Source organism: Zeus faber (genome assembly GCF_960531495.2).
Source record: "Zeus faber genome assembly, chromosome: 11".
In the NCBI taxonomy this organism is placed as follows: Eukaryota; Metazoa; Chordata; class Actinopteri; order Zeiformes; family Zeidae; genus Zeus; species Zeus faber.
The window spans coordinates 12,111,162-12,133,802 of record NC_137205.1 but is presented as its reverse complement, the minus strand read 5'-3'; the positions used below and the strand labels follow the sequence as shown (position 1 = coordinate 12,133,802).

The following is a 22,641-nucleotide window of genomic DNA, read 5'->3' as shown; positions in this document are numbered from 1 at the left end:
TAATGCACTCACTTTCCAGAGGTGCTGTTGGAGATCTCGTCTTGCAGCTCGTCCCGCTCTTGTTCCGCGTGGCGCCGGCCCCTCTCTGACGCCGCCAGGTCCTGCGTGTACCACACAGTGGTCAAAGGTCATCATGAAGGCCCTGTACATGATCTAATGTGGTAGTCCAAACAGCAGATCCTGTCCCCTGTCGCAGGAGCTTGAACTGAACAAAGACGCTAAAAGCAGACGTGCACCTCATGCAGCTGCAGGATCTCAGCTTCCAGACTCTTGAGCTTCTTCTCGTTCTCCTTGGACTGGGAGAAGATCTCGTCTCTGGAGGCCCGAGCGTCCTCCAGTTCCCTCTGATAGTCCTTCATTTGGGCCTGGGGGAGACCAGAAACAGGAATGGGAATGCTGGGTTCATATTGATATTTCGTAACAGATCACATGAACCTCTTGTAGACAAACCTAGAAGGCTTCCCTACCTGCAGCTTGCGGAGCTGCTTGATGGCCTCGTCTCTGGCCTTGTTGGCTCCCACTATATGACCCTCGATGTCCTTCAGGTCCAACTCCAGCTTCTTCTTGGCGGCCACAGCCAGAGCTCGCTGCTTCCGCTCATCCTCTAGCTCCACTTCCATCTCTCGCACCTGGATGAGGGAGGAGCCTGTTTAGTTCAGTGCAGCAAAGTCTATATTTCTCAGATTAGTTTAGATGAGTTTTATGTCTGTATATTCTGGACCCTAACCCTCTACCCTCTAGGATCCTCTACCCCTTCTACCCCTCAGAGCTAAATCCTATCCACCTTCTCACTTTGTCCTCATCTAATCCTGTGACTCTTCCGATGCTTATTGCTCTCATTGAAGGCTTTGCTGAAACTGTGGTGTATAGTCTGTAGCTACTGCTGTTACAGAAAGGTCACAATATAGAAAGGAGGGCAATTTGTTGCCAACAAATTCAAATACAAGACAACAATGAATATAAAAAAGGCACTAATACATAAAAACAGTAAATTACACATGTGGTACTGGGGAGTGGTTTTGGCACCATCTGTAGGTGGGGAGAGCCAGCACTGGCAAACCGGAAGGGGATGTAGCTACAGAAGATTGAGGTGATTAGCAGAGTCCTTTAGAGCTGCTGTGCTTTCACCTCTCCCTCTCTCTCCTGACAGCAAGGCTGGTCTACTGCTTCAGACTGCACCTACAAGTTGTTATTTATACGTCTGAAAAGACAAATGTCGTGACTCTTGGTTTAAATTAATGCCCAACTAAGGCTGCCTTTCGTTCCACCTGGCTCCTGGTCCATCTCTACCCTGCAACCAACAGACTTGACTACTAAACTGTACTACTAAACTGGCTATGAATCTGTAGTTCATAGCCTATTTAGCACGCTGATTATGGTTATTTATCTTGGTCTCTGAGAATTTGGGGAACGAGGCATAATACTCCATGAGTTAGGTTAAAAGGGGTTAACTGTACGTGTTATCAGGATTTGTGTGTTTTTCTGCACCTGTTTGACCAGGGCCCTCTTCTTTTCGTCGTTCTGGTCGTCACGGCCCTGCAGGTCCCTCTCGTACTGGGCCTTCATGGCCTGCATGTTGACCTCCAGGCGCAGCTTGGCGTCCTCCGTGGCCTGCAGCTCGTCCTCCAGCTCCTCCAGCTGGGTCCTCATCTCCTCCAGCTGCTGCTCCAGGGTACGTTTCGACTTCTCCAGCTCATGGACCTGAAGCGGCAAGAGAGGTTCGAGCATGGATGACTTCATTTAACGGCTTGTTTTTTTCCGTAATAACTTGTTCTTTGCCCGGCTTTCTGATCCCTAGATGGGGCCGGCGCTCGTTCTTGTCACTCACGTTCTTGCCCACGTCGTCTTTGGAGCTCATCAGGTCCTCCATCTCGGCCCGGAGCTGCTTGTTAGTCCGTTCCAGTTCCTCCTTGGCCTCCAGGGCCTCGTCCAGAGCTCTGGTCATGGACAGGGCTTTGGTCTCCTTCTCCCGGGCCTCTGCCTCGGCCCGATCGCGTTCCTCTGCGTAGCGTGCTGAGATGCTCTTCTCCTCAGCCAGCATCTGGAGGGGTTCAATTCAAAATGGGTGATTACTAAATGAATCAGCTAGACCAGGGGTGGCCAACCAGTCAGAGACTAAGAGCCACTTTTTTTACTGTGTTACTGCAAAGAGCCACATCATACACATGGGCACACATGAACATCACCCCATCCCTTCCTCACACACACACACACAGACCTCTGCTCAGCCAGATTTATTGTAAATGTCACACACCAACATGATAATGACAGAAATTGACTCCTAGCCCCCGCGACCCGACTAAGGATAATCGGTTGAAGATGGATGGATGGATGGAGTACTTAGACCACAGGCCAGTTATTTTCAACAATTAACATTGTGTGCACTGTCTCACACACACAAACTCTCAGTTCAACCAAGTCCACAAACAAAAATATAACATTGTGTGCACTGTCTCACACACACAAACTCTCAGTTCAAAAAGTACTGTTGTTTATTTATTCATAGAGGGAGGAATTGGACTTCGGGTTTAATGATAAGGATGTATTTTTTTCATGTTGGGTCAATTTATTCAATAGTGTCCCTTAAACCCTAACCTTTAAGAATCAGTTTTGGCTCTTGCCTACCATACACGATCTGATGCTTTGGCCATCCACATATACCTGGGACTAGGTGTTCCGGAGTCCTGGCCACATTTTTGAAAAAAAAAAAGTAAGTACTGTAAGTACTGAAAGTACTGCGTTTCCGCGGTATACCTCTCAGTTCAACCAAGTCCACAAACAAAAATATAATAATTAACAATAGCGTTTTTCTCTTACTATGCATGTTGCTTAGTGGGACTTCTGGCATTCCTTGTCTTGAACAATGCTCTTCAAATCTGGCTTGAATTCCGTTGTTGCCACTCGAAGCAATTCTTTCACATGGGTGTCATTGACAGTATCTTAAGCGCAGCCCGTTTGACATTGGGGCATTTTTCCATTGGCACACTTCTCCAGAACTCAATGGTCCCTTCCCTTAAAGCAGCTTTCAGTCGGTCCTCCTCCTGCAGCTCGCGAGTCGCGACGCACGCACGCACGCACGCACGCACGCACGCACGCACGCACGCACGCACGCACGCACGCACGCACGCACGCACGCACGCACGCACGCACACACACACACACACACACACACACACACACACACACACACACACACACACACACACACACACACACACACACACACACACACACACACACACACACCCCTCCAGCCTTCACAGTTCTCCATCGGAGATGTTCGATACGCAACGCAATTCACCGGCCGATCCATCTTATATGTTGACTACTAACCATGTCAATAGTGTTGAAAATAAACTTCCAAATTTTTTTGAATCTTATTTGGTGTTTTATTAGTCCTAATGCCGCGTTAGACGCGTTCCAGGCGACTGGAACGCGTCTATACGTTGACTTTGTATGGAGGCGCGCCGCCCCGGCGCTTTTGGTGTAAACGCGGCATTAGGACTAATAAAACAGGCGTTAATGGGACATGACTCCTGCTGCTGTTCGCTTTGAGTAAATGAGGAAGTGATCCGCGGTGGAAAACGAGTGATATATCATAGCGATTTTATAATCACAATAGGGAATGAATGGCTGCGCTTTTTTTTTTCTGAGTTTTTGACGCTTGTCATGTGAAAGAGCCGCATGAAACCAGCCAAAGAGCCGCATGAGGCTCGCGAGCCGCGGGTTGGCCAGGCCTGATCTAGACCTAAAAAGGACCCCAAGTACCGAAATAGTCCAAGTAACATTTTTAACTACCCACTCCCCCTCACCTGGTCAAACTTCTTCTGCTTCTTTTCCAGGCTGGAGACAATCTGCCTCTGGTGGTCGAGGTCCACCGTCAGGTCGTCGAGCTCCTGCTGGAGACGTGTCTTGGTCTTCTCCATCTTCTCAAAGGCGATGGTCTTCTCCTCCAGGCGCTGGCTGGTCAGCTCCATGTCCTTCTGCAGCTTCTTCTTGACCTCCTCCAGGCCCTCCAGGACCCCCACGTCATCCTCAAGCTTCTTCTTAGACTCTGTTAGCTGTGGAACGAGCAGGAGGCGGTTAATTATAGCCGTCTTACTATTCTTTCTGGGCCTTTGAAATCTTGGCGTAATATCAAGTATAGGCTTCCGTTGTTTGGGCTTCTAACTCGGCTTGGGCAAATTGAAGATTAAATCGCCAAACAGCGACCGACTCCATCGATTGCCGAAGGACACTGATAACAGACATTTTTTTTTAAATCTACCAGCTGAGCGGTTGCAGGGACAGCTTTATGCTCATTAAATTATAAAAAAAAAGTAAAAAAAAAACAACCAAAAAACCGAAACAGACGCAGTGTTCTGGAAGAGGCTCAGTCCGGACTCTACAGGTGTTCTGGACTCTGCCAGCTGCACACGGCGTGCACAGCGCAACCCGGGGGATATCGCGACGGTTGGGTTAAAACAATTTGCATAATAAGGTGTTTTACTTTCCATTTTTGGATGCCTCTTTATGAAATCTCGCAACAAAGGATAAAGAAAAAAAAAAAAAGAAGAAAAAAAAAGGACCAGAAAAGGGAGCCGTGCCACCCCCCAGTCTGGGTCTCTACTCCCTGGAGGAGGAGGAGGTGGAGGTGGCGGCTGCGGCTTCCCTGGGATGGGCCCTCAACCTCCCAGTAACAGGTGTCTGAGTGCACTCCTCCAATATCTGAACTGAACTGAACCAAGGAAGAAAGAAAGAGATGAAGACCGTTTCAGAATGACCTGGAAATGGGTTTTATTGTGATTTATTTCATTCTTTTTAAGGATTGCTCCCGGCTGGAAGAAAAGCACCGGACACGGTTAAAGCGGTGACATGGAATACACGCTCATCAGTCACCACCTATCCAGCCATCTCAACAATAAAATAATCAATTCATTCAGATTCATTCAGGTTGGATAATTATCAAGATCAGGAGAATGGGTCATGCTTTGTGTCATATTTTTCTGGAGCCCGACATTTTTTCTTCTTCTCCTATCGCGGAGGGCCCTTTCGTGCTCAGGGGCCCCTGGGCACGTGCCCATATTGCCCATATGGTAGATCTTGACAACAACTTTGCCGCATAACATTACCTTCTATACGCGGGGTAAGAGAGTGACTGACAGTGTCCCCGTTATGCACGGTTACACACGGTTACGCACAGTGTTTACTTTTGTTTCATTCAATTACAATAAATATATCTACAGTAAAAAAACACTGTTATTAAAGGTTAAAAAAACGGGATAGTTATGGGAAAATAAACAACCAGGTGGAAAGTGGGAAAGATGGAATAACATACGGGAGAATCCCAGGAAAAACGGGAGGGGCGAGACCTATCCTTCAGACTTCAAAAGACTTGAGATTCGACTCAAGACTCAAGATTTGGGACACGTGAACAATCTTTAAAACCTAGTGTGTCGCCACCGACATTGATATGAGTCGCTTCTCCGTGTCATTTACTTCCAATTGAAATCACATGCGCTGTTTATGTTATTGGATTCTCATCGCTTTTGGTAAACCATGTGGCTTTGAGGCCACAATGAGTGATTCACCAATTCATTCAATCAGTTTCAAGCCATGGGCAGCTTTTGGTTTGTGTTGACGCTGGTCCAAAGCAACACAAGTTTTTTTTTCTGCATGATGGTTGCAAAGAATTGTCGAATTGTCGAATTGTCTCCAATCTCGAGGAAATGGAGATTGGAGACTTTCTACCCCAGCGTTGGAAATGATTTTTGCAGACAGAGGCGACGAGGAGCAGGAGATTCATCTGACATCGATCAGTGAGAAAATACAACCACAAAACACACATAAAAACAGCAAGAGATAATAATACAAAAACTGGGCATATATTTGTCACTGTAGACACGTGAAGTAACTTGTGTTATAGGGTTAAGATAAGGGTTATATTGGTCCGTGTTTTCATTTTATCGTTTGTTCTTATTGTTTTTTTTCAGTTAAAATGTCATTCTGTCCAAGTATTTTCATCTATTATATTGTATAGTCATTGACATGGATCAAGGAAAAATTATGAGAGAAAAGTAAAATAAAAAGTTTTAAAGTAAGAATCAATTTCATGCACACTTGCCCCTTGATGTTACAAGGAACAATACAATTCTGAACTGAAAAAGTAAAGCCTAATTTTTGTTTTTTTTGTTGTTTGTTTGTTTGATTGAGCTGCATTATAATGTATAATATGATAAAGCTACATACCATACACTCCTTATACAGTATATACATTCATTTGAATAACTCATCAACTTGGATATGTAATACTGTGAATTCCTAGCTCTGTACTAGTCTACGACCACCTGACATGGAGCAGATAGAACGCTTATTACCACCATAGAAACTTGAGTCTTGAAATGGACCTGTGACGAAGGACTTGAAACTTGACTCGGATTGGACCGTCAAAGACTCAACTTGGACTCCAGCTCAAAGACTTGAGACTCGACTTAGACTTGACAAGAAATGACTTGTGAGCATCTCTGCTTGAATCCCCAGAAAGGCTGAGAACTGGATATAGAAAGCTTCTAACAAAACCTCTCAACAAATTGCTTCTAGGGTTCTCTATTCTGTCAACTATTCCATCCTACCTGGGCCTGTAACGTGAGCATCTGTTTCTCCAAGTTCTTGTGCGCCTCCTCGTCCTCCTCCTGCTGCTCCTGGAGAGCGTTCTTCTCCTCCTCCAGCTGTCGGATGCGGCTGCTCAGGTTAAGCTTCTGGCGGGTCTCCTCCTGGAGCAGCTCCTACATCCAGCGTCCACCAACACACACATGCAGGGTCCAATATGTCAGACCAACAGAGGGCTTTCAAAAGTAAAACAGTATCTTTGCAATGGGTTTGTGCGGACGTATGGGTCACCTGCGTGTCCTGGAGCTGACTCTCCAGCCCAGAAGCGTCCTTAGCCATCTTGATGCCTTTCCTCTCCGCTTCTTCCAGCAAGGAAGACACGTTGTCCAACTCCGTCTGCACAGATTGAGAAAGCAGGAGAGAGAGTGAGTGCTTCACAATGTGATGGAACCGCCAAGTATCAACCAACAACGTTAATGAAGACGCTTGCAACGCTTACCTGCAGTTTGTGCGTGCGTTCAGCCTGCTCTCCCTTAGCCCTCTCCCCCTCGGTGACTCTGGCCATGAACTCCTGCAGTTGGGCCTCCAGCTTCTTCCTCTTGTGCTCCGACTCGGTCTTGCCCTGCTGCAGGCCTTTCACCTCGCTGGCCAGCTCCTTGTTGGCGCTCTCCTGGCTCTGCTTGCTCTTCTCCAGGTTGGACTTAAACTACAGTACGCAAGTCAAAGCAGAAGAACAACAATTAAGCACAAATTAAGCCTGAATTAAAATTGTGTCCAGCGGGAGGACTGTTGCCCCCGTCCGGGCTGAGGAGTGCGATCTGGCCAGAAACAGTCCAAGTCAAGGTGAGTTCATTCACACAGCCCTTGATCACAGAGAGTCTGAAAAGGCTTCAGCCTTGGGCCACTGTTTACCTTCAATTGTTATTAAACAGTTGATACGATGTTGCAGAGTACGTCAAGATTACTGTTTTATTCAGCTTCTGTTTTATTAAGCTTAACGCCTCAGACAAGGCATTCTTACCCTCTTCGCCTGCTCCAGCTGCTCGGACAGCTCCTCCAAGGTGGTGCCGTGTCGCTGTCGCATCTCCTGGATCTGGGCCTCGTGGTTCTTGCTCTCATCCTCAATTGCCTTCTTCAACTCTGTCACCTCCTGCTCACGCTTGGTCCTGGAAAAAAAAGACAGAAGGGCCAGTAAGTGCAGTGCAGTTAACAAAGTCACAGCGCTGTGGGACATACATTAGCAAAGGTGTATGTTGTATGTATTGTCGGAGCTCGGAAAGAAAAGGTGAGTACATAGTATATAGTTAAAAAAATGTAAATGTATTCCTTAAAGTGTTAAACTGTAAGATTATTTTGGAAAAAAAATCCCATATTTGATATTTTGCCCATATTTATTTACCTGGAACTTATAAGAAACAGCCATTCAATGTATTTGCGTTATGTGTGTGCTGCTCTATATGCTGTCTCCGGTGGCGGGGTCCGCCTTCCCCAGCAAGAATGGCCTGATTGTGTGCACGCGAGAAGTGATTTGATAAACTAACATATCTAGTTGTGGTCAGTAAACTGTAGAAATGGATGTTGAAGAAAAAAGGTATAATTTGGAATGGAATTCTGGGACTTGTAATGCAATCCATCCAACACGGATGATCTCATGGATTTCCACTTTAAAAGGGAAGGCGGAGCACCTGAGCTCCTGCTGCGCGGCGGTGGTGTCCAGGGTGTCCTCCAACTCCGTCTTCAGGGCCTCCAGCTCCTCGCTCAGGTCCCTCTTGAGCTTCTCGGCTTTGTTCCTGGCCTGCTTCTCCGACTCTAGGTCCTCCTGCAGCTCGGACAGTTGGGCCTGTAGCTCCCTCACCTGCTTCAGGGCGTTGTTCCTCTGGCTTGCCTCGTCCTCTCCCCTGGTGCACGGCAGACAAGACAAATGGGTAGTGATAGTTATTACAGATTGGAGATTAGTTATTTAGTTATTGAAGGTGATGTGAAAAGACACCCCAAAGAAACAGTAAACACTATACTGCGCATTGTTCTGCTATGCACAAAGCCACCACGGGATGGCAGTAGGGGTGTATATTAACGGACAATCATTCACAGCAGGGGTCTTCTTTTCTCTTCAATCTTTTTTCTTACAGACCCCCAAAATTAAACCAATCCTTCAATCTGAGCCCCCTATAAAAGAAACATTTAAACATGCAATACAATTTTTTCTTTTTTTTTTTGCATTAATAAGTAGTCATTTTGGCAGTCAATTCTATTTTATGATAGAGAGAGCAAGATTGTTAGGGCCTACAATACTTGCAATCGTGGATTTTGTTACAATTTGTACTTGAACTAACACTAATATGGATTTTTTTTTAACCAATACTTGAGGATTTAGAAACATGCAGAAAATTATTCCAAGGCCTGTGTGATCTCCGCGTCCACCATGGGGGTTGCACACCCCGGGTTTGGAATCACAAATATACAATTAACACATGCACATGTCCATGACTGTGTGCACTTCATCACACGCACGCACGCACACACACATATAAATTCCAATGCAGTGAGAGGCTGTACAAACACATTTTGTCTCGGTGGTCTGAAGGCTTAGCAGTGTCATTACTTAGGCACATAATAACAGTAAGCGGTCACAGCCTATTTCACCAGATGATACGATGTCTGAAGCCCAGTTAAACCCGCATAAAACACCAGGTGTGATTAGATCTCACAGCACTGTGAGCGCGATGACAACTCTGCACAGATATGCAGCACCCACCTTAGACTGAGGAACTGTGAGGAACACAATCACGCCATTTCAAAAACAAAACCGACTTTTAAAGTCAATTAGAATGACTTTTTTGACATCCTAACCTTCAAATATTCAAGCTGTCAAACTAACCAGCTTTATTACCCTTTCCTGCCAGCCGGCATTGCTCGGCCATGAGGCCTTAAATGAGTATTGAAGACATTTGTGACTGACGAAGATTGGTTCTGATGTTAATGGGCATACTTTGTCCAAACAGCTGTCATTCCCGTGGTGTTCTACGCTCTAATCATCCAATCATTCTTCTTCAAGATTCAAGATTACTCAAGATTACTTGATATGTCCCTCGGGAAATTTTTCATGGACCATACGGCTGCCAAATAAAAACACATAGAATTATCGTGCCATAACAGACCCTAAGTGCAGACATGAACCGCTTGTTGGTGTCGCCGTCTCTTACCGAGCCTGGAGGGTCTGGAGCTCTTCCTCCTTCTTGGCCAACTGGACCTTTAGCTCCTCGATCTGCGCCTGCAGCTCACCGATCTGGTCCTGGAAGTCAGATGTCTCCCCGTCCAGCTTCCTCTTGGCCTTCTCCAGCTCCTGGCGCGTCTTCTCCTCTTTCTTCAGACGCTCTGAAGGAGGAGAAAAAAAATGAAGCATGTTTTCATCACGGCAGCCTGATAGAAAGTTCTTCTGGATCCTGAAAAGGCCACACAACAGTCACAATTGTTGCCTAGGCCGCTAGTTGACCCCCTTACCCTCCAGGTCCACCATCATGATCTCCTGCTTGTTCTTGACCTTGCCCAGGTTCTTGGCCTTCTCCTCTTCCTCGGACAGTGTGGAGGTCATCTCGTTGATGCGGTCCTCCAGCAACTTCTTCTCCTAAACAGCGGAGAGCGTGGAGGACAAGCAAGCGTTGAGGAGGAAGAAGTGCTCCTTAATTTGGACAACCTTCTACAACACCTCCGTAGCATACCGGCTTTTTATAGGATATCATTTATAAATGAATTTGAATACCTATGAGTCGTCCACAAAAAGCCCCTCAACTATTTCAGCAGACCTAACAAAAGCCTGGATGCAGACCCCCACCATACCTTGTGGAATTTGGAGTTCTGGTCCTCCAGGAGCAGGATGTCCTCTTCGTACTTCTTCATCTTGGCTTCAGCTGTCACCTTCTCAAGCTGCAGCTTCTGTCTGGCAGCTTCCTCTTCGTCCAGCTGCTCCTCCAGGTCCTACACAGGTCCGACACAGTTATTAAGGGATTGTTTCATGGGGTCATTCATTATTTTCAAAAACTGTATGTTGAGCAAACTAATAGGTTATTGGCAAATGATCAACAGCCCATCAATATGCAGCCATATATTTATATTGTGCTATCGAAACTATTGAACATACTTATATCACTCTTATTTGTGTTGTGTTGTCAATTTCGGGAAACGGAGCTGATTAAATTCACTTTCTGTCCATGGCGGGTGTTCACCTGAATGTGGGACTGCATCTTCTTCTTCTCATTCTGCAGGCTCTGGTTCCGCTCCTCCTCCTCCTCCACCCTGGACTCCAGGTCATGGAGGATCTCCTCCAGCTCCTGCTTCTTGGCAGCCAGACGGGCCCTCATCTCCTCGGCCTCTGCAAAAAGCTCCGTCTCCGCCTGCAGCTGCTCCGCCAGGATGTTCTTCTCCTCCACCAGCTAGAAGAACGCCCCCACACACAAACACACACGTTTTTTAGGCTCCCATTTGTGTTCTTATTGTTCGGGGACACACATCCAGAACCAGAACACAGCCTGGCACTGCTGTGTTGACAGGAAGGTTCTGTCAGAGAGCCTTACAATTAGTGGATGTTCTCTTTTCTCTCTTCCATAGCCCACAGCACTGAAAGCTCTGCAAGCACTGAAATCGGGGAGATTAAGCTTTTGAGGTTCTCAATAATATTAATGATAAGAATACGCTTCATTTCTATAGCACTTTAGCAAGGAATTTTGCAAAGTGCTTTACTGAAAAGAAGAAGAGTTGACTGTATCAATAGCGTGCAAGTTTTCGAGGAGTGAGATCCACGGCCGGGAGAAATATTTATTAAGAGTGAAATATTTATTAATTTATAGTGAAAAGACCGTGAAGACCATGGAGGTAGTTAGTTAGTGGTTCGTTCCTGGTTGTCGCTGACCTGCTGGTGCTTCCTCTCCATCTCCACCAGCTCTCCCTCCACCTTGCTCTGTTTCTCCTTCACTTTGACCAGCTCCTCATCTTTGGCCTGCATCTCCTCCTCCTGCCGGGTCACTTGCAGCAGTGGCTTCACCTGGACACGCAGGGGTCCATAGCAGTTGCATTAAAAAAAACCCCCAAAAAAACAGGATTCACAGCATTTACACCGGTACGTTCCAGTGCAAATCCACACAAGGTACCTTGGTGAAGAGTCTCCACCACTGCCAGTGGCGCAGCTTCAGATAGGCAGCGCAGTTCCTCTGGAGAACCTTTAGGGCGCTCAGCTGCTGCTGCTTCTTGGCGAAGGCCCTGGAGGTAAAGAGCAGCAGCAGTGGGAACAGGGAATGTAAAGAGAGACACTATAGATGAATTTTCATGAAACCCAGCACATTTATAATCTAATATAAACAAAAGGTTGAGTGTATGAAGAGGAAACCATCAATCCATCAATCATAGCCTGAGTGGTTTTGGCCGCTAGAAGATCATTTGGTCTGTGATGACCAGTGACGGGAAAAACCTGCTGCAAAGAAATTGACTCCAAAGAGAATCTTCCAATCAAACTCCCTAATTTTCGGTAACGGAGCAAACCAAACATAGCACACATTGTGACCAATGAGATTTTGTAGCCTTGGTTAGGGTATAAAAGCAGACTCTTAAGGCTTAAGGCTTAGACGTCTTAACAAAAAATAGTTAGATCTGCAGGGAAATAAAAACAAAGTCATATAAGCCAACAATGAGCTTTTTTGGCGCCGTCTTTCAGAGTCTGATTAATGCTAAATAGTTGTGTACGATCGAAAATGCTGTCTATCCAGCTTAAACGACCTGTAGGCCGGGAACCACCGACAAGATGGTGGAACTCACTTGCGCGCCAGGTATCCACGACAGGCGGCCTGGAAGTAGATGATGATGTCGGTGATTTTCAAGTCCCTCTCCTCCTCCAGGTGAGCCAGGACGCCCGCCCGGAAGAAGATCTTACTCTGGCCGATTCGAAACAGGTTGGTGTCCAACTCCAAGGCTCGGATCTGTGGTGGGATGCAGAGAAGGAAGGGAGGGGTTAAGCTGTTGTGTGTGTGTTTTCAGAAGCGACAGCGAGAAGACCAATGATGCACCAATAATACTGTAGTTTACCATTCTCTCACAAGCCTGCTTGCCGTCCATGAAGCCCTTGGGGATTGCGTTGGGAGTGAGGATCTCATACCTGGTAGCAGGAAAGATACAGAATGGAGAAAAGGAATAGTACCTTGAAACGACAATATTCGCTCTGTCAAGTGACTGACAGAGACGAAATAACTTCAAAAACAAAAGCCATTATGAGTGAAGACAATGGCACTTCCTCTGCTCAGACACGGATACATGATGTCCAATGAAGGGGGAAAAAGATTTTTCCATGTGGTGAATTACACTGCCCCACTGCTTTATCCATCAATCCATCGTGATTTAGGGAATAATTGTATTATTATCAGATACCACAACACATAGTGTACGGGACTCGCTGCAGCAGTTGGTCTTAAGTCCATTCAGGTGGCGTTATAATCTCCAGCTCCGGTGGGTCGGAGTTCGGAACGTTACCGCTGTCTGAACTCCTGGAAGACGATGCGGTTGGGGAAGCCCTGTCTGCATATACGGATCCCTTCTAGGACGCCGTTGCACCTCAGCTGGTCCAGGACCAAGTGGGGGTCCAGTTTACCGGCCTGGAGGACACAGGGGGGCAGAGTTAGAAGAGGGAGAGGGTGGAAGGAAGGCGGCACGAAGGCCAAGGAGAGGAATTAAAACATGGTGGAGGACTGTTGGCCAGGACCACAATGAGGCAGAGAAGGATTATCATTAACAGTGGCTTCAGCCAAGTTAAATAAACTCCTATATATTTCTAGGAATATTTTACATCCTATTCCCTCTTTCCTGTAGAGCCCTTTGTGATGAACCTTAAAAGGGCTTAATACAATAAGTGACGATAAAGAGCGTCATGTCTATTTACAACTTCTATAAACTGTCAAAAACGTCCGGTGCGGCTGCTCCCCTTTCATGGACGGTTGTGTTTAGTTACTGTGCTCACTCGAGAAACCAGTGTGTACAGTCAAAAAAACCTCAGACACCTCAGGACAGGCCCAGTTCCTGCTCTCTCTCTGTTTCTCTGTATGTCCCTATTGGTGGGGTAGGCCACCGCTGTCACATTATGTTTGGGAAAGGAGTCGTAAATCAAGTAACGTTTTAGTCTCTCACTCGAAATCACTCGAAACCCACAAAACAGCCACAGACACAGAACAGACCTTTCCTAATGGATAAGACCGGTTGGCATTAAGAGTCTAGTCATGACGGTGCTGTGACTCACCCTCTTCTCGTGGTTGGGGATGATGCATCGAACGAAGTTGGGGTTGGTGTTCCTCAGGGTGGCCATGAGCTTGGACAGCTGCTCCTTGTACAGCTGCCCCACCGTGCGGAACATGCCCTTCTTGGTCTTGTAGGCCGCGCCGAACGCCGTCTCGTTCATCCCTGCCACCTGGTCCAGGCCCACGATGCGGTCAACTGGGGGCAGAGAGAGAAGACTCAGGAGCAAATTCAACCAGTTGCGTATGCTATCTGCGTTGTCTTAGCGTCCGATTCACAAAAGATATCGTGCTAATGATGACAGCGCAAACACGCCTATAAAGTTTGGCTGCTGAGCGCATTTGCCCTCGTTGTGCTGCAGATTGCGGCTCCGTGGTGTTGCGGATCCAAACATGCTTTTAGATCATCATATATCATACTTTAAGAGTAAACTTTACTTTGTATTATTAGGTTTATGTGCAGTGACTATAAAAAAATTAAATTGTATTAGTAAGTCTATAATAAAACTTCCCAAACTCTTCCCACACAGTTCATTTATTAAATGGACAAAAATATATAAAAAAATGTACTTACGAAATTCTAGTTCTCACTGAATCTTACATATTACAATGTAGAAATTATGACAGTTCATTTAATATATTTTACTCTATCACAAAGTTACATTTTTCAGTGCTGCGGCGTTACGGGTAAAGCAGCCAGTCCGTGGAGCTGTCCATGGTCCTGCAGGTTCGATGCCATCTGTGGTTCATCGTTTTATCACTATTCCCTATAACTTTTAGTTTATTTTTTTCTATATCTTTTGAATTTAATAAGAATTATAGAACTGTTTTTGTCAATGTTTGTAAAACCTTTTTTGTACAATAAATTCTTCAAAGTTTCACCAAGTTGCTTTGGGAGTGCATTTGGAAAACAACTGCTACCTGATCAAGGCATCGCTACCTTAGGTCAGCGATGCCTGCGATGCATGTCAAAATATAATTTAGAGACCACTGGAAAGTCTGGGTGTGACAACCCTTACAAATGTGCTTCAATTACACCAGCTTTTTGGCTATTAGTGCTGGTGTTTGTGATTTTGGCGTTTTTTGCAATGAGGCTAATTTGCATAGAAAGGGGACAATTTTGCACCAAATGTATGAATAATAATAATAATAATAATAATTTAAATACATGTAAATAGCACCAGTGCATGAGACACTAGGGGTACAGTTAGGGGTGCATTTCACCCTTTGCGGCTGTTTTGTAAATTATGCTGTTGCTTTTTGCGTTATTTGTGCAGGTTTCCATTTACATTTACATTTACATTTTGTCATTTAGCAGACGCTTTTATCCAAAGCGACTTACAAGGGAGAATAACATTCAAGCTTCATTGCGACAGAGACATTAGTGTGACAACAGAGACATTAGTGTAACAGTTTTAGCGGCCGCAAAAGCCGTGCAATCCTTTTGGGAATGCGCCCCTCACTGTAAAAATGACGGTAATATAGAGTTGGTTTTTTGTGATGACAGTTCAATCTGTAAACAAGGTGAAATGCTGGGCTGGCTGAGTCAAGACAAAGGGGTGAAGTTCCAGTATTTTGTAACTGCTGCCGTTGAAAGTAGATTCTCTTCAATGAGAGTTTTATAATTCAGATTTTCCAATTTGAATTTGCCAATATTAGACAAATAGATGCACCCATTAAATATGATTTGATTGGGTTACAGGGGTCTAGCCTGCCCAGCGGGGTGACACAGCTACATCAGGCTGATCAGAGTCAGAGAACCGGAGCAGCCAGTCAAGCAGCGATGGCATACAGAGCACAGGACAAAGTGATGATGAACCATTTGCCTTTTAGTTTAATGGAGAATCTGGCGGGGTGGGGCTGGAGGCCAACTCGGTAAAAATCAGGATCAAGAAACGAATGACCAATATCGACACAGCATTACAAATGCTTTATGCTTCATGTTGATACATGGACAGAAACACATTTTAACGTTCCAGTCGAATGTTAAAACGTTCCATCCTCCCTCTGTTTTCTTACTTAATGACAGGTTCGACAGTAGTGGGTGAAATAAGCCACTTGAGGTGATTTTGCTAATGAGCTCCCAGTAATATGACGGTATGGGATGTTACGTGGAACTGCAAAATGCTGCTGCTGCTGCTGCTGCTGCCATCAAGTGCTTTGAATTCACAACATCGACAGGGAAGGATTTAGTCGCGGCCGCAGAGATGTTTAGACGTTTCTATTGTGTTAGTAAAGGAAACAGCTTAGTGCCTCTGCTGTTGTACCCATTTCAGTATGATGTATGAGAGTGATAAGTATGAGTAAGAGAATGTTCGCTCCAACCGAAATTTCCTTCAGCTATTATTTTCATCTGTTAAAAAAACTGTGCTTATTTGTATGAAAGAGAAAGTCATTTATTTTGCGATGTAAACAGGGCATTTCTCAGAGAAATCATGTCCTCATCACCCCAATATTAAAGTCTGTTATTCCACAAGATGGTAAAATCCTCAAGGATATTTTCAAACGAAGGTTGGTAAATGGGAACACAAATGTTTTTTTCGTAGAATTCCGATTTAACTTCTTGACACATTTTTCTGTTTAACCAACAAAATGATGGAATTTCAGCAAAAACTCCATTCCGATAATTTTATATATGCATTTTATTTACTTATTTTTTCCTCCATCTTTTGATGAAAGCAGATTGATGACACGGAGGAGGATCATCATGTGAGTGTGCGTGTTAAAATATGAAAATATTCCATCTTGACCGGTTCCAGGACAAACAGCTTATACATTTCAGCGTTGAGGTATGTAGGTGCTTAAATAATTTCTGGCAAGGATGGGGCAGAAAAATGACTTTTTCGCTGGTCCATCTCCCTGCTGTCAGTCAATGGATAACACTGTGATACTTGATATTGATCAGTGGTTCTCAATGTGGTGCCTGCAGACCCCCTGGACAGTCCCCGGAAATATTATTAATAATTCAACTTCACTGTTATTTCAATGAAAAAGACATTGACAATTAGAGAATGTATAATAATTAATGTTTTGATCGTAGCTGTATTGTTATCTCCCTAACTAGTGTAGAACAGTGTTTCCCAACATTGTTTTCTGCCACGGCACATTTTTTACAAGGATAAACTCACACACCACTATCCTGTTAACCACTAAAAACAACGCAAACCGTAGAACTGTGCTTATTATTATTGGCTACTGATAGAGTGATGCAAGACTCTCAAATGATTCGCTCATATCGTGCAAATCTTTTAAATGAGTCACTCCGTCAAAAGGGTCGGTGAATGAGTGAATGTTCGGCTCACAAACTGAAAATAATCACGAGGATTTAGCATTTAAGTCCAAGGCAAAAAAAGGTCTAGCTATGTGGTGTAATTCACAATGAATGTTACAGATAACACACACATTCCACCCAAAAAATGCAGACAGAATTCTTATCAGATTGGCCCTTGCTGTTAAATAGGTTTAGAATCGCTCATAAAGATTAGCCTTTGCCATTGCAGCTTCTGCCCCCATATTATTTTGGTGCAGTTTCAACACTTTCCCTAAATCTGAGCCATGCAAAGCCAAAGGGAGGCTTAAAAAGAGGGGTGCAGAGCGCAGCCATGACAGTGTTGGGAAGTGATGATGAGTTCAGCCAGAGCGTGAGGACAAGACGGCGGCACAGTGCAACACAGGCATTCACCTGGAGCCTCAGGGAGCCCAGTGACATTGTCATAGAAAGACGCTCTCTGAAACGTCTGAATGTCTACACCCGGAGTGTAGACGGAAAACGGAGAGAGAGAAGACAGGAGAGTGAGAGAGGAGAAGTCTCCCCCAAAAAAATAAACACTGCTATGGCACATACAAAAACAGCATTGATTAATTGCATTAAAGGGGGAAAAAAGGGGTTATTATTATTATGATCGGTTCTTTTTTTGTATCTCATCCAGTGAAGAAATTCCGTGCACATTAGTGAAGCGTTCCTGTTTTCAAAGCTGATCGTTAGTGAGAAGAAAGATGAATCCAAGAAATTTCCTCATCCATTTTCCCCTCCATTTGACCTGGTAATTTGGTGTCTGATTCCAACAAATATAAACTACAATCCGAGAATAATAGCATTCCAAGGTTCAAAAATGTCATTCCTCCTCACTCAAAAAAGGAAACTAAGATCATTCATCCTGGACTTCAAATTGGTGCTGGGCATACACTGCAGATGAATTAAGTTTTTTTTTTTTTTTATCGTTTGACATCTTTTTGGGGTCTCACCATCTTTCCAGAGCTCGGCCACAAACTTGTCGGTGGACTGGTGCAGCAGCGTGGCCACGTTGTCGTTCAGAGGATCCATGTTCTTCATCAGCCACTCGTCCGCCTTGTAGTCCACCTGGAGGGAGAAGGAGATATAAACAGACGTTTCCACTCGTCATGTTTCTATGCACACACAACACTGGTTTTGGTGCTGTTACTTACTTCAAGTGTGAAGCAAGCAAAATGCCCTGGAGATACATGTTTAATGTTGGAAAAAAAAAAAAAAAGGACTTGTGTTTCAAGATATTTTGTGCTGATCAATTGTGTTTGTGTGCTATTTTGCAAGAGTGATGATAAAAGTATAGCATCTGGCCCAACAGCGTTCCCTAGGCGAGTGAATCGCCTCCAAATGTATGCCGGGTAATACGTGCTGGGTCAACAACAACTGCCAAAAAAAATACGTAGAGTACGTCATCATCAATCACTTGTCAACAGTTTCTGACTCTTCCTGTTATCGTCACGACTGCAGAGCGCTCATTCTCCAAACTATAACTAATTACAAACTATCTGAGGAGCACAATAGGACAGGATGGACGGGGTGGGTCGGCCGTGTTGTCAATTGAAAATGACCGGGCGAAGAAGTTGGATATACAGTTCGGCGCATTGTGGATGACTTCGCAAAGCGCAAGGCCTCTCAAGTTGGGGTGAGTACTTGAGGGACTTACTGGCCTCCGTGACGATATTTTTTTTACATTCTAGCTATTGGTAATTGGACGCTTTCCTTTACATCAATTAAGACATTTCCAGCACAAGCTGATGGAGAACAGGCACAAATTTGTGCATAAAGATTCACCAGAATGCACAAAATTAAGTGTTTGTTCATGTGCAAATCGGTCGTCCGACCTGGGCATAGGGGCGAAAGACTAAACAAACAATCTAGTAGCTGGTTCCCTCCAAAGTTTCCCTCGGGATAGCTGCCGCTCGACACTCGCAGTTTTATCCAGTAAATCGCTATCTCATGCTTTTTATGTTAATATTTAGGTGGAGTTGTTGTTGGATTTGAAAATAGGGCCTGGGGGCTATTTTCTGTTTTTTGATCCCAGTCCGTCACTGCCAGGAGGTTATAGGACCCTCTCAATGGCTGGGGGTTTAAGATCTGATTGACAGCATCAGTAATTCCTCTCTCTTTTTGCATTCTGTATATTATACACATTTTGTGTGAGCGTATGTACTGTGTACGTACGAGGTGGAAGGAGGTCAATTAGCTTTCCGTGCATACACTAACTGTGAGCTTTCTGTGGAATGTTCAGAAATACCTGCCTCTCTTTCCAGATGGTAGAGCACGTAGGTGAAAGTTAGAAGAAAAAACACACACCCAAAAAAAAAACCTGCGTTATGTAACAGGCAGCGCAACTTTAGAGCGAATGTCACACCAATGTGAACCAGATGTGGGTTTTTCCGCAGACAACCGGACTATTGTGTCGAGGCAATGACCTGGTTAACTGAAGCCCCCCGAAAAGAAAGCTCAGACAGAAGACAGCGGAAAGTAAGGGAACATAAAGGAAGGAACTCCAACATGGGAAAGTATGTGTTTAATTGGGGACGAGAGTCAGGAATTCTTCAGACGTTGCTGCTCGCTGACCCCACAGATGCCAGAAAAGTCTTTGGCTCAAGGCCAACATGTGCTTTTAGTAAACTGCGTCCAACACACCTTGCCGGCGTAGTGGATGATGCAGAAGTCGGCTTTGTCCTTGAGCTGCCGCGGCTTCTGGAACTTGGTGTGCGTGCCCTGCTCCTGCAGCACCTTGTCCACGAAGGTCTTGTCCGTGGCCTTGGGGAACCAGCACTCCTCATCCAGCAGAGCCAGGATGCCAGGGGGATTGGTCTGGTGTAAAAAAAACAGTATAGAAAACAGTCCTGATAGGTATAGAACACACACACACACACACACACACACACACACACACAAACACACACACACACACACACACACACTCAAGGAACGACAAACAAAGGGGGGGTCCACCGACCGGCCTCTCAATCAGGTCGATGCAGGGCTGCAGGTCGAGGCCGAAGTCGATGAAGCTCCACTCGATGCCCTCCCTCTGGTACTCCTCCTGCTCCAGGATGAACATGGTGTGGTTGAAGAGCTGCTGCAGCTTCTCGTTGGTGTAGTTGATGCACAGCTGCTCGAACGAGTTCAGCTGGAAAATAAGGAAAACAAATTTGAAAGACGCACGACAAACGTCCTATTATGGGACATATTTGTTATTGCTTGTATTTTTAATTTAAATCTCCTTGGCGTTTCTCGGGCTAAAAGTGTCTGGAACACAACGACCGCAGTATGCACAGACCTGGTTGAGGTCTCGTTAGAACCGGGTAGGCTCATAAATCTTGTCGTTCGATTTTGATCAATATCTAGGAAAATTTGGAGCAGAAATTAGTGAAAAACTGTTGTAATTTTACCGGAAGTAGAAGAAAATTGGCGCGATTTGACTAGTTTCAGGAGCAGGGACATCATCATCTTAAGTTATATAAGTCCAAGCTTCGTCTCTCAGAAGTCATTCACATCCAGCCACTTGCGCCCTGTGGACTGCATAACATTTGCTCCATGTAGACAGACAACTTGAGCCAATGCTGCGTTTCAAGGAAACTCGGACAACTGTAACCTCGTGCTGCATTTAACAAAACTTCGGAAAATATAATCGTTGAAAAAAGATGTTTTCACAGTGCAGGAAGTTCAAAGAACCATTCGAGGAACCAACCTTTTCTTTTGTGTCCGCACTGAGTGATCCAGGAACAATCGTAAATCTTAAAACACTATTCTTCGGGGATATTTAAACTGAATGGCAGAAGAGGAACATGCAGTGAAGTAAGTGCACAAAGATTGGTCACGACGTAAGTCAACGGTGTTTGTAACTTTATTTTTTTTTTAATTAATCATTTCACAGGACCCGGAAAGCTGTTTTGTGGGCTAAAAGTGTCTGCGACACGACAACCGCTGGAGTTGCAGACACACTTGACGTCTCATTAGAACCTACTGGTTCCCGTGCATTGCTGCCTGCAGCTATATTTAGGGTTAGGGTTAGTGTTAGGGTTATTGTTATAGGCTAAATTTATTCTTTGGGGAAAAATTCTCTGAATTTTTAAATCTAAAACTATCTGGAACACAAACTTCGACATAACACAGGAACATGGTTTACGCACTGTTTGCACCGCATTGTTACAAATACCTTGAATTTTCATCCATATCGATCCACATACGGAGCAGATATTAGCGAAAAACCGACCAAATTTGATCCGTTTCACAGACACGGTCCAATGTATTTCACGCCGAAATATGTCCAACCCGGCTAAAACTATCTGGAACACATCGGCAGAATCTATGAACACAGTTGAGGTGTCATTTAAACTGGTATGTCACAAGGATCTTGTGGTTTAAATTTCATCCAAATTGATCAACATACGGAGTGTATATTAGTGAAAAACTGAACAACTTTTACCCAAAATATTCAGCTGTCTTACTTAACTGACATGCCACTATTCGTAAACAAAATGAACGAGATGAGATTTACAGTAAGACGCTTTATGACGTCATCATACTATTTACTAGAAATGTACAGATTCCGATTGAGAATGTCCAGTTGGACCGCGTCGAGTGTACGGTATAGACTCGGTCACTCTGTGCTTGTTGGATGTTACCAATTATCGATTTACTTGTATATTTATAGAGCTTCTTAATTGGTCGATGTCTGTGGATCTGTTCGATTTATATTTTAAATCTGTGGGCCCCATTACTTTGCCGGATTGATGAAAAATACAATAAAAAGTAGTCCACAAAAACTTGTCACTGCGTCCATTCGAAACCACTGAAATGTGCGACTGAGTGATGTGTTCAAGTCCAAGTTTTTGTTTTTCATGGAAACGTAACTTGCTGAAAATGTAATCCAAACTCAACAAATAAATGACGTGACCGACACTGTACCAGACGGCCACCCGTCACCGAGAGTGCAGCTCTATTTCCACAGACAACACGCTAAGTTATAACAATGAGAGGTTCTGGTATACAGGCAAACATGGACGGTTGTTGCGCTAGACAGGAGGGTTGCGCTGTGTAGTGGTTGCTCCGCGAGACGAGCAATCAGGAGATGACAGACCGGGTGGGAGCCCATGCGGTGTTCAATGTAAACTCGGAAAATCGTGCGTTTCAAAGAACCCGAGAAACTTTAAAACGCACCCAACGCGACTTAACTGGATCATGTGTATTGCTGCCTGCAGCTATATTAATTATTATGATTATTATAGGAAACTTTCACCGTGCTACTCTTACCAAAGTGTTCGTGCCACATACAAGCAAAATCTCTGTCCATCAAAACGTTCGGCTCTAATCTAAAAGCTGGTTCAATAGCTTTAAAGAAGGTTTTGGCCAGCAGTTCAAAGTACAAAATATTCCACTTTTCATAGGGGAAGAGTGGCACATATAAATCCAGTTGTCATGGAAACATACTGTATATAAACATATTAGGGGAATTCCCCACATAGCCCAGCACATACATAAACA

General features: G+C 44.7%; 1 protein-coding gene across 3 annotated transcripts in view; it reads right to left on the bottom strand.

The window, feature by feature from the left end:
- The window catches only part of LOC307236673 (myosin-10-like), a 76,566-nt gene that overhangs the window by 5,888 nt on the left and 48,037 nt on the right, over nucleotides 1-22,641 (bottom strand). For all 3 annotated transcript variants that reach the window (XM_080009154.1, XM_080009156.1, XM_080009155.1), the window contains 24 exons: nucleotides 20,111-20,284; nucleotides 19,792-19,965; nucleotides 18,102-18,216; nucleotides 13,862-14,055; nucleotides 13,102-13,223; nucleotides 12,661-12,730; nucleotides 12,394-12,554; nucleotides 11,733-11,841; nucleotides 11,495-11,626; nucleotides 10,812-11,018; nucleotides 10,426-10,563; nucleotides 10,090-10,213; nucleotides 9,792-9,963; nucleotides 8,274-8,486; nucleotides 7,610-7,754; nucleotides 7,088-7,294; nucleotides 6,880-6,984; nucleotides 6,612-6,764; nucleotides 3,813-4,061; nucleotides 1,829-2,041; nucleotides 1,489-1,701; nucleotides 468-629; nucleotides 237-365; nucleotides 13-101 (listed from right to left, as the gene is read on the bottom strand). In XM_080009154.1, the coding sequence (XP_079865280.1) occupies nucleotides 13-101; nucleotides 237-365; nucleotides 468-629; nucleotides 1,489-1,701; nucleotides 1,829-2,041; nucleotides 3,813-4,061; nucleotides 6,612-6,764; nucleotides 6,880-6,984; nucleotides 7,088-7,294; nucleotides 7,610-7,754; nucleotides 8,274-8,486; nucleotides 9,792-9,963; nucleotides 10,090-10,213; nucleotides 10,426-10,563; nucleotides 10,812-11,018; nucleotides 11,495-11,626; nucleotides 11,733-11,841; nucleotides 12,394-12,554; nucleotides 12,661-12,730; nucleotides 13,102-13,223; nucleotides 13,862-14,055; nucleotides 18,102-18,216; nucleotides 19,792-19,965; nucleotides 20,111-20,284 (3,770 nt within the window). The remainder of the gene's footprint in view (nucleotides 1-12; nucleotides 102-236; nucleotides 366-467; nucleotides 630-1,488; nucleotides 1,702-1,828; nucleotides 2,042-3,812; nucleotides 4,062-6,611; nucleotides 6,765-6,879; nucleotides 6,985-7,087; nucleotides 7,295-7,609; nucleotides 7,755-8,273; nucleotides 8,487-9,791; nucleotides 9,964-10,089; nucleotides 10,214-10,425; nucleotides 10,564-10,811; nucleotides 11,019-11,494; nucleotides 11,627-11,732; nucleotides 11,842-12,393; nucleotides 12,555-12,660; nucleotides 12,731-13,101; nucleotides 13,224-13,861; nucleotides 14,056-18,101; nucleotides 18,217-19,791; nucleotides 19,966-20,110; nucleotides 20,285-22,641) is intronic.